The sequence below is a fragment of the Sturnira hondurensis genome, unplaced genomic scaffold (genome assembly GCF_014824575.4).
Source record: "Sturnira hondurensis isolate 20B ecotype Veracruz unplaced genomic scaffold, ASM1482457v3 Scaffold0000022, whole genome shotgun sequence".
Classification (NCBI taxonomy): Eukaryota; Metazoa; Chordata; class Mammalia; order Chiroptera; family Phyllostomidae; genus Sturnira; species Sturnira hondurensis.
The window spans coordinates 3,076,423-3,088,688 of NW_028072653.1; the positions used below are offsets into that span (position 1 = coordinate 3,076,423).

At 36.5% G+C, this 12,266-nt stretch overlaps 1 protein-coding gene across 2 annotated transcripts in view; it reads left to right on the top strand.

The window, feature by feature from the left end:
- Positions 1-12,266, top strand: part of GABRG2 (gamma-aminobutyric acid type A receptor subunit gamma2) — an 81,162-nt gene that overhangs the window by 25,009 nt on the left and 43,887 nt on the right. For both annotated transcript variants that reach the window (XM_037037096.1, XM_037037739.1), the window contains exons 3-6: positions 240-307; positions 2,896-3,116; positions 6,269-6,351; positions 9,323-9,460. In XM_037037096.1, coding sequence (XP_036892991.1) covers positions 240-307; positions 2,896-3,116; positions 6,269-6,351; positions 9,323-9,460 — 510 coding nt within the window. The remainder of the gene's footprint in view (positions 1-239; positions 308-2,895; positions 3,117-6,268; positions 6,352-9,322; positions 9,461-12,266) is intronic.

A 12,266-nucleotide genomic window follows, 5' to 3' on the forward strand; every position in this document is an offset into this window, starting at 1 on the left:
GAGTTTTTCTTGTCTGTTCATCTTTACATAGTCTCAAAAGGATGTTTAGTTACAGCATTTACAAGCTAAACAGAGAGACTTCTTTGAAAACCAAATTATTTAAAAGAAGCAAGTTAGTCACTGGCACCAAATTAGTTGCAAATAAATTATTTTTAAAGTGGAAAAATAAATGTATTTCTAGAAAAACAGACTGAAAATTGCACTGCTCTATATGTACATATATCTGCTTATCTCTGCAGTGAAACCAACACTGATTCACACAGACATGTATGTGAACAGCATTGGTCCAGTGAACGCCATCAATATGGTAAGATTCTAATAGTTTGTTATTAACATGTGGCAGGATGAAAATAACAAGAAATATGCCCATAAAAAAATTTGGAAGGGAGAATCTTTCAGATCTTTTTTTTTCTCTTTTCCAATAAGATAATTTTGATGATTTTTTAAATGAGAGTTAAATGTGATCATACCTATGAAATTAATTTGGGTAAAATGCTATACTCAAAAATCAGCAATAATTGTTTACTTGGTAATTATTGCTTTCTACAAAATATAGTGCTCAAGTAATTTTTAGAATATGAATGGTTTACAGAAGGCATCGTTTGCTTCAAATCAGAATTGTCTCTCAGAGGAAATAATTGATCTGATGTAACAATAAATGTAACTTTTTATTGCACAACCCTTTCTATCAAAATCTGAAATGAGAAACTAGATTGGAGTCTATAACAGAATGGAATAGGGTAGAACATTAACTTAACGTAATGTAATGTAACATAACACAATTAAAACTTTGAAATAGTTTTAGTGTTTATAGTGTTTAAACACTATAAACACTAGTGTTTTAGTGTTTTTAGTGTTTAAACACTAACAGTGTTTAACTGTTAAACACAGTTAGTGTTTACCAAGCTGTCAATAGGACACTCTGTTGGATCAAAGATATGAGAAACGTTAATTGCTCCCAATTGGGGTGAATAATAAATTTGCTTGTTTAACCATTAAGCAAATGCCAACATGTTTCTTCTTTATAATGAAAATTCTCAGACTATTTAGCATCCAGATGCAAATTGTAAATATTTAAAAAGGAGAAGAAACCATATATGTACTTTATTGAAGCATAGAACTTTTAATTTCTGGAATATCAGCTCCCAGAACTACCGTCCCAGGATCACAGTCTATGAATCACTGGTTTAACTAATCTTTATTTTTATTTTTTCTTGTTTATTTGTGTTTGGCCAACATGTACACCAGAAAATATTTAATTTTTGTGTGTTTTGACAAATTGTACATCAGAGATTGTTACTCTGTTTACTGGCACATCACTAATTAGTGGAGAAAGAATGTCACGAGACAGGTTCCTTTCTCACCAATTCCCCATTGATGCAGATGGCAAATGGGGAATTAAATAGTGAGCCAAGGGGCACGGCTAACCCCCGCGGAACTGTAGTTCACTGCAATGAGATGGGGCAGTGGGAAGTGCAAGGATGTAACACAGAGTGGTGCAAATGCGATTCCCGTCTAATCTTGACAGGCTCTTTACTCTAGGGCAAATACACAATCTTCCTGTCTGTCCGTGTTCTTCACCGTAAATTGGGGGTAGATTTAGGGGATTGGATTAGGAAAAGTGGATGACTCCTAACCCTTGGCTCTCACATTCTAAGAATGCTGAAGTGTCTTTTTTAAATTTTCTCATTTATCGGCATGATTAAAATCAAATTATAAAGTAACACTACATACTCCTTAAATATGATAGTCAAACTGGAACTCGGGTGCTCTGATGCCAGGCCTAATGGTCTGAATTCACATCGTGCTTCTCTTTGATTAAAGTCAATCCCTTGCCACTTAGTGGTAGATCCTTGAGCACATTTATTACAGAGTAATTTATCATCACAGCACTCTGGCACTTTGAGAATATGCTTTGTGGTAGAGATTAGCACAGTATTAAACATTGTTATTAATTGGTTAATTTCCCCGTGTTTGGAGGAAAAGACAACTATAATAGTTTTAAAAAAAGGAAGGCCATCTTATGCATTGTACTGGTCTTTGCTATCTGCCAGGTACAATGCAAAGCACTTCATGTGTATTCTCTTTTTCCCTCCTCACACATGCCTCACAAGATAGTCCTCATTTTATTATGAGGTGACTGAGGTCCACAGCTCCGGTTTAGGACTGCTTAATTATGCAGGACTTTCACTCTATATAGCAGTGGTTCTCAACCCAGGCGATCACTCTCCTTGAGGCATTTAGCAATGTCTAGAGGAAGTGTTGAGTTGTCACAACTTGGGGTGGGGGTGAGGTTGGTGTTGGCGCTACCGATGTCTAGTGAGTAGAGACTAGGAATTCCACTAAGCATCTTAAAATGTACAAGACAGCTCCCACAACAAAAATTTGCTAACCCCAAATAACCCGAGAGCCCTGGCTGGTGCGGCTTAGTGACTTGAGTGCTGCCTGTGAATCGAAAGGTCTCCAGTTAGATTCCCAGTCAGGGCACAGGCCTGGGTTGTGGGACAGGTCCCCAGTGGGGGGCACGTAAGAGGCAATCACACATTGATGTTTCACACATTGATGTTTCCCTTCCCCTCTGTCTAGAAACAAATAAATAAAATCTTTTAAAAATAACCCCAGAAACTGTGCTTATAGGCATCAAATGCACACAGTGTTATCAGGGCTATGATCTTCAGTCAAAATTCATTTAGACCACTCCTTCTTTTGCCCCCATGAAAATAGCAACTCAACTACAAGAGATGAGTGAGTCTCCTTAGCCAAGTCTGCGCTTTCTTTGGGACAAATTAAAGCCAAAGTATCTCAGAATAGCAATGAGAACAAAAAATGACAATGTTCTACAAGATAACCCTACTGCATTACAAATGTTGCGTTTTACCCTTCTCTTTATTGCAGGAATATACAATTGATATATTTTTTGCCCAAACATGGTATGACAGACGTTTGAAATTTAACAGCACCATTAAAGTCCTCCGATTGAATAGCAACATGGTGGGGAAAATCTGGATTCCAGACACTTTCTTCAGAAACTCAAAAAAGGCCGATGCACATTGGATTACTACCCCCAATAGGATGCTGAGAATTTGGAATGATGGTCGAGTGCTTTACACCTTAAGGTATTCTTTTGGAAGAAGAAATGAGTAATTGCCGGGAATAAAACAAAGTCAACCTCTTAAGACAAAAAAAAAAAAAGAAAGAAAGAAAGGAAGGAAGGAAGGAAGGAAGGAAGGAAGGAAGGAAGGAAGGAAGGAAGGAAGGAAGGAAGGAAGAAAGAAACGAAGGAAGGAAGAAAGAAAGAAAGAAAATTTCAAGCCAACATCAGTGTTGGCATGTTTGATCATCGACAGTACAAAATTAGTTTTTCTTTCTGTTGTCGATGAGCTTTTTCAAAGGAGTAGGAATAGGCCAAACTATTTTTCTGACTGATGTGAGAAGTCATTTTTTCTTTCTCACAAGTGCATGGAACTTTCCTGGCTCTTGTAAGACCTCCTGAGCTCTGCATCAACCTTGGCTTTTGTGGGTGTGTCCTGCTACTTTAAAATGTGGAAACTAAAACGTAGTCATCTTTGGGACCACCGGTTGTTATGCTTGGAAATGTCTCCGTTTCCAAGGAAACTGTTGCAGAGGGAGATTTTTTGATGTGGAAGTCTGCTGTATACTTTCTCTTTTCAGCTATACAATGGCAAGTAACCACAGTGAATTTTGTCTCCCAGCACCCACCCCCAATGCACTGCCAGGTTGTTTGAATTAATTTATTGGCTATTTTAGAAAGACATCTTTTTGGGAAAACTTGGAGCTGTTTTTTATTTTCTGAACTTAAAAATAAAGTAACATTTGGGAGGTTTTCTACTTACCCGGGCCATTATCTTAGCACTTTATGCTTAGATGCATAATATTTATATGCTGACATTTTTCATTGGTGACCATATATTATTAAACAGCATAACAGATAAATGCATACATTTATGACTCAGGCAAACCTGGCTTTAGGTCTTAGCTCTGTACCATGCTACCTGTATGCATTAGGGCAACTCTCCAACGTTTCTAGGGGGTAGCTATCAGATAGCACGGGTGTTGGTGCTAAAAGACACATCTCCAAGCTTTCTTTGTACAGTAAGTTTGATGGGATTGCTTGGTTACATTTTTATTTAGAGGAATTAGATGGGAGACGAGTGGATTATTGGAAAACAAGGCACAACTACCCCACCACACACTGCCCAGCCACCTGAGCTAACTCTTCACTTTTCTTTCTTTAATTTTGTAAAATAGACAATGATTCTCATCTTACAGAGATATAAGGACTAAACAGAGTGATGTATACAGTGCTTAGACCCTAATACACAGTAAACACAGAAGACACTAAATTGATGCATGTATATTTTTTAGTAAAATGTATAAATAGGATTCTTCTAGGTCTTAGTTTTCTGGAACTTTGAGCTTCAAAATGATTCATGTTAAATGCCCTTGAGACATATACCCTATACCTTATATAATATTCAACATACAAAATAAAATACTTTAAAATGGCTTCAAACCTTTGTATCAGTTAAACAGTTATATTGGTAACTAGGAAAAATGGCTATAAGTTTAGAAGAAAGTCACTGCATACATTTTGAACTTATCATGGGTTTTATTAAATGTGAGATAAGGTAATGACTGGAATTAGAATCTAGTAAAAATAAAAGTTTGTCTCATAAATCAGAGCTCAGTATAGCTTTTGAAATATTGTTGATCACACTATCTCGAGTCTATTTATGTTTTCATAATGTTATAGTCATTTTTCACTTCCATTGATTTATAGAATCACTGTACAATATTTAATTACAGAAACCACCTCAGAAATGTTACTCACAAAATTCAAAGTTTGAATGAACTGCCAATCTTTACTGAGAGATTATTATAGTCTTGTTCTTATTTATGAGTTATGGATGTGCATCTGTGTAGCTATATATATTGTATTTATCTGTCTCTGCAAACTATATTATTTCATTTTAATAATTTCAGTGTAATTTAGAAAGATAATACTAAAATATCTAATTCAATTATAATTTTACTTATGAAGAAAACTAATATTTTCTTTGGAAGAGCATTTAATTATAGAGTGACAATGATTAAAACCTCCAGCTTTGGGGACAAAAAATCTTGGAATTATCATAACTGTGCCACTAGCTTTGTAACTTTTGGCAAGTTCAAGTACAATAAAGCCATAATAACTTCCATAAAATGAGAGGACAATTCAACTTTACCCAGTGTCATATAAACAATTAATGTCTCAAGGTTTATTACTTGTGGTTTAAGGTCATTAATTGCCCTATTATATTATAGAAAAATAATCTCCCCAATTAAAGAGTATACTAAACTGAAAAATCTTTTAAAATAAACAAATATTCATAAGATAACATTATTTCATGATTGATATCATTATAAGAAATAGAGCTAACAGATATGAAATTTAAGATATCATCAGTCTATCACCAGTATAATTTTAGAATATGTTCATACTTCTCCAAAGGTAATCAAAACATCTGAACACCTTTAAGTTTCATCTTTCCAAGTACCCCAGTCCACTGAGATCCAGAAAACCTGTCTGTTTAATTAGCACCCCAGATTTAAACTATCTGAGACACACTGGAAAATATATTTCTAGTATTTATAAGTTTATTTAACATCTTCTGTTTGCTACTAGGTATTTTTGCACTCTGTAATGTCCTAGTTAATGGCTTCATCATGTTCCATTGTAAGAATGCATAATACTCCATTGTGAAACATAGGTAATTTTAAATTCACATATAGTAATTTAAAGCTAACGGCTAATAAGCACTTACAAACAGAAGGTTCTGCTTTAATTAGAAGATAAGATCTGAGAATCATCAGCATTCATTTACAGGCAAACAGTAAATGAGCTTCAGTTCTTATAACAGTTTGTTCTGTTAAGTTAAATATCTCCACTGAGCAATCTCCTGTGAGCAATTAATTCCCCCCCCCCCAAATAATAATTGCATGATCCTAAGTTTTGAAAAAATGGAGTTGAGGTCAATGAGAACCTATTGTTTAGTCTGTGGAAAAGAATGGATCACATTAAGTCTCAAAGACTTTTCTCCTGGACTTGGTACATTTCTTCCGTGAAAATCACTTTGTGTTAAGGGTAAGAATGTGAGATACACTCTCCAGGAATAAAGATGAGAAATGCGCATTAGAAATTGTGCTAATGTATATTTTGAAAACTATGTCTCAAATCTTTCTACTTATGTTTCATATTTCTGTTGAGATTGACAATTGATGCCGAGTGCCAATTACAGTTGCACAACTTTCCCATGGATGAACACTCCTGCCCCTTGGAGTTCTCCAGTTGTAAGTAACACTCATTTGCATTCCGTATCCCCTCTCACCACAGTCTAATTGCAATGTCCGTGAATTGGGAGATTCACGGAGAATGCCAAATTGTATTGAGCGGTGATGTTCACGTTGAAGACTTTGACAGTTTCTTTCATCATACCACCAGCTTGTCCCCATTAGAGTGATTCTTGCAAAAAGGAATCTAATTTATCACGAAGTCTAAATAAGTTTCATTGCAGTACAAACTTTTAATAAGTTGGCAGCTGTTGCCAGGAGCCCTTTGTTGGGCCGAGAAGAATTACGAAGCCAGACCTGGATTGAGTAGAACGGGGTACTGGTGAATTATACACCCCCCTCCCTCCATGGGCTCAGGAGAAGAGAGTAAGAGTACATTGGTTGTTTATTTTCTCCCTTACCTGTCAGGGCACGCAGATATCCAACGGTGTCATTTGCATAGTTCAGTTTCGTAGCCCTGTTAAAGAGAACAAAATTAATAACCGCCTCTTCCTCCTGGAGTCCTAGTGATAACCTAGAACTAGTTATCCACCGGTGAGTAAAAAAATAAGGTTTGGTGTTGTTTGGGGCTAGTTCAAATTCTGAGTCTCTCTCTTTAGACCTGGGCAAATTACGACATCTCTACGTCAGCCCCCATTCCCAGGCACTCACCAGAGATGACCAGATCCAACCCATCGCAATGCTGTTTTGCTGATGTGATGCCTGTAAAATGCTTGGTATGCTATTTCAGCGCTCAGGACTCAATAAAAAGCCCTCTTCTTTCTATTATTATCATTATCACCAGACAAGAGACGGCATGCGGGAAGAACACCCATAGTGATTCTAACATAAAGGACACTGACCTTTAGTAAACTTTACAGACATTTCCTGCCTGAATTGAAAACAAGCCTCCGTTTCCCCAAAGTGCTGGCCTCACTACCCGTTCAGGGCCTGTTGGGTTGCTTCTTACGGGCCCTGAACTCCTTATCGTCGGTCTGCCAACCGGGCATATCAAGCAATGAAAACTGATCATAAATTTTAAGTTTATATTTTCATAAATATAATTGACCAGCTAGGGAGTGAGGGAGACTCCTAAGAGCCAATGAAATCATAATAACCATATTATAAAAAATCAGCGGTGAGAGAAACAATCATTTGTTTGTCACTGCATCCATTCGAAAGGGAACTAGACGAAAAATAGCATCTATACCTGGTGGGACAAAAGTAGGTTTACAGCTGTTTGTATGGGAAATAATATAATAATAATAATCCAAGAATCATCTGTTTCATGCACTCACAACTGTAAACCTACTTTGGCCCCACCCTCTCCTTATAAGGGTTCCATTATAAAATTTGTCTTATATGTTTTTACGTCATCCAAGAATAGACTATTTTTAAGTGGAAGCTTCCCCAAGCTTTAGGAGACTAGACTTACTTTCTTTTCACTTCTGACTGGGATTACACATCTTCTGAACCAGCTAAAGCTTAAGAACTGGCGACTCCTGTACCGTCAGGCCACCAGTTGACAACTGTCTTCTGAGCCCAAACACAACTTAATATCACTTATTGCTATCAAAAAAGTGAATCACAGTTACATGCTCCATAGAGGGATTCCTAATGACATCATTCTTTTCCTCAGTCTTCACACACCCTGCCTCCCCACCTCTGCTTCACCGCACACAGAGGTTCTGCTTTCTCTTTTCCTTCTTTTTTTTTAAAAGATTTTATTTATTTATTTTTAGAGGGGAAGGGAAGGAGAGAGGGAGAGAAATATCAATGTATGGTTACCTCTTGTGCATCCCCTGTTGGAAACTGGCCTGCAACCCAGGCATGTGCCCTGACTGGGAATCGAACCATGATCCTTTGTTCTCAAGCCTGTGCTCAATCCACTGAGCTACACCAGCCAAGGCTCTTTTCCTTCTTCTTAATTAACAAATACGTAACAGCCAAAGAGATAGACCAAAAGAAAAGACAACGAGGAAAAGAAAGAAAATAAAATCCCTTAGAATAAGGGATTTTATTCTAAGTAGTGAATCAGCGTCCACAATTGAGACATCTTTTCATAACATCATTAGTACACAACAGTGGAGATGATTTCTGGTTTTTTCAAATCTCTCTCTCTCCACTTCTCTATTTTTCACTTGAGTTTATTGTACAGTTTACTTAATAGTAATGTTTATTCATTCAAAATACAGTTACTATTCATTTTACAAAATAAGTCTTATGATCTTCCCCATAAGCAATCAAATAATTAAAAAAAATAAACTTGTCTAGGGTGTTGGGCTTGGAAATGGTGCTGATAGTCACTGCATTATCAGCATACTGCCTCTTTCATGATGGCTTTCTGTGCTCTGGGCTGAACCAGACTGACCCTTTGGAATCTGTGCAGTGCTCTTCGGTATCTTCCCCTTGACGTTTCTACTTACTGCTTTCATTGTAGACTTCTCTTTATATCAGGATAAAGTCCCAACAAATTGAGAGAGCGAACATAATGTAAATAGTTGAGGTTATTTTCCCCAACCACCTTCTACTCCAAGTGCATGCTCTGGAGAAGAATTGGGGTCTGCCCTTCTCTGGGTATTTTCTGTTTCTGCAGGACTCTCCCAATCTTGCCCTGGTTGACTCCCCTTTACCCTGAAACAATATCTTAGATATGTACTATTTTTTATATACTGACCACTTTTTATATCTTACCCAGACAATGTAAAGTGTACATATAGAATATGTGAAATCATGTATAGGATACCTTCTAAGCAGCGTATGTGACTTTCAAGGATGCTTTTGACCTCATGATTTTTAAACCTAACTTCCTATTAGAATATGATGTCCTTGTATTTCTTTTCTCCAGGGTCAGGCTTTTTAGCCCAGGATCCTCATTAAGTCATAACTTGATCTCTCTCAGTACTTTCCTCGGTGTCTTGTTACTGGAGGAAGTTGCTACATGTGCTCATTTATAATCATGTTAAACGTGGGCTTTCCCATCCCATGGCAGATGGCTATCCGCGGGAAGAAATCGTCTACCAGTGGAAGCGTAGCTCTGTTGAAGTAGGCGACACAAGATCTTGGAGGCTTTATCAGTTCTCATTTGTTGGACTGAGAAACACCACTGAAGTAGTGAAGACGACTTCTGGTAAGATACACTTAAAGAGAATTCTGAGTGACCCTTCAAAAGCTAAAATTCTAGAACATTGAACAACAATTTTTTTAAAAAAAGAGCTAAAACTCTGATGCATAGGATTCAGAAGGTTTTCCAAAACATGTGTATAAGTGATATACAGAAAATTAAAGTGTTTTAATGGTCTAGAGAAAAGGATAGTGAGTATTCTAGCATAATAGATAAATATAAGTGGATTCTGTCAATTCAAAGCAAATTACATTCAAATTGAATTAGTGAATTATTTGCTTAATTTGTTTAAGCAAAAGTAAGTTACAATTATTTTTAAAAATATTTATTAGGTATAAGTGTAATGTTTCTTTTAAGAAATAGGTTTTATACTATATTGAAATAAAAACATTTAAAGTAATAACACAAAAATGAACTTTCTAAAAAATGTAGAAAAATGACCATAATGAATATGGTGAATTCTCCATTAAATAATTTTATGTATTAGACTGACTCCATCACTGGATAAGGGACTGCACTTTGATCTCAAATGGGCCTGGGTTCAAATCCCAACTCCATCAATTACCAGCTGTTGATATTGAGAAAATTACTGAATGTCTCAGGGCATCAACTTTCACAGGTGACCAATGTGGACAAAATGACCTGCATCTCAGACATTCCATGTGTAGGGGAACGAAAGTAAAATGCTTAGAATGATATCTGGTACTTTGTGAGCATTCAATAAACAGTAGCTCTTATTAATTATAATTATCAAGTGTGCATGACACTTACTTGGGTCAGGACTTCAGATTTTTCAAGAGAAGCCAAAATTTTATATTTTTGTATTCAAACCCCATGATTTTAATGGTACTAATTAAACTGATGTACAAAATCCCTGTGAAGCAAGTCAAACATATTTGCAAACTAGATCTATCTTCTGGTGGCAAGTATGAGTCTTCTGCATGTTGAGTATCTACTATAAACAGATGACTCCACCTTCAAAGTTAATGACAACTTAAATATGCCCCGATTTCAAATATAAACCTTGTGCTCTCAGTTTACCATCCATCCAGATATGTCTGTCCACTAGTTGAGCTGTTTTCTGTTGATTTACTCACACATACCTAATATTCTTCCCTTGGAATTTGTAAGGCACAGTTTGGTGTTGACTAATTTGGAACAAGGTCTTAGTCTTCTTTACAGAGAAAAGCAAATTTAGGACCTACACAAAGATGGAAATTTAAGAGTCTACCTGCATAAAAATTTTAAATTCTACCTTTAAGACTCTCTCATTCAAAGAGTTATCTGGCCCTGATATTGTTTTATGGCATTTACAAATTCTCCTAAACATGCTTTTGTTTTGAAAAAAAAAGAACCCAAAAGAAGGTCAAAGAGATGCTCAAGAATATTTTTTAAAAAGTTTCCTCTGCTCCCTTATTCACTGGAAATCCTGACCACCAAGTACCAGAATAGAGTTTCATTCGTTGCCAAAGAAAGATATTCAGGATTGCCTTAGGAGTAAAGTCTTCCATCTGTGAGAGAAAGGACATGTGTAAAAATAATCTCCAAGTTTGCATGCTTCCAGAAAGAGAAATTGAGCATCAAGTTCTGTTGTATATTTATATTTCCATACTTATTCCAGCACCCTAAAACAGAACCCATGAATTCATGACTAGTCAATCTTTTGTTCAGTCATTTGAGCACAGACAGAGTAGCATTAAAATCAAAAGTTGATGAGGGAAGGGTTGGGTTTACATCACAGTGCCTAACATCACCTTCTTCCCAATGTCTCATATTGAGAATGATCTAGAGTAGTAACTATCTATTAGGAGATACTTCCAGAAGAAAATGACCCGCTCACTTAAAGCATGGCGAGAAAAATCAATGAGGTGTCACAAAGTTATTAAGCTTCCTAAGGAAATCAAGCCAAACTGGGTTGATATCAAATTTCATAGTGAGCAGCAGTATCTAATTGATTGCACCAGCTCCTTGTGAATTTTATTGTGGTAGCTAGCTTTCACATTGGTCTTCTCATCCACACCCTGCTCTCTTGCTGGTTTGTGTTTTATGCACGGCACTATTTCATCGGTCTCTGTGAGGAAGAGGGTTGGGCTGAAACTTAAAGCTAATGCCATGAGACAGCCGGATTCTTGGGATAGCAGATTTTGTCATGACTGGAAGTTTCTGCAGGGTCTTTTGTTGGGTTTCTGATGCCATTCCTATTTTCAAGCATAGCTCCATAATTAATTAATATCTACTAAGAAGTTTTGTTAACAATTTTTCTCGGGAAAGTGTTCGAATAACAAATTTCTAACCCTTTTTTTATTTCAGCCACTAGAGCGATGTGGCTTTCTTTTAGGCTTATAGTAAATGTTTCCCTTTAAGAAGCCTGTGTGGAAACTGGGTGAGAATATTTGCTTAAAATGTTACCTGGCTGACTGTAGGGGGTGTCTAACCTTCAGTCATATAAGCCCCCTTTTATGATTTTGTTATATTCAAGTGACTCGACTACCGGTTCCTTGGTGTTTTTTCTTTAAATTGATTCATTGTTATTCATTTAAACATTTTTAAAGGAAAATTCATATTAAGACCATAATCATAAACCAGAGACATGTGACATAAATAGAAACTGATATAAAAATGTCATAAAAAACAAATGTTTAAAAAACTTCTTTAATGCTTTTGAATTTTAAATGCATATATATTTATGTTCCCCAGATTCTGAGTATGTTGAAAAAGATAGAAAAAGCCCTGGCTGGTGTAGCTCAGTGGAGTGAGCGCGGGCCTGTGAACCACACGATCGCAGTTCGATTCCCAGTCAGGGCACAGGCCT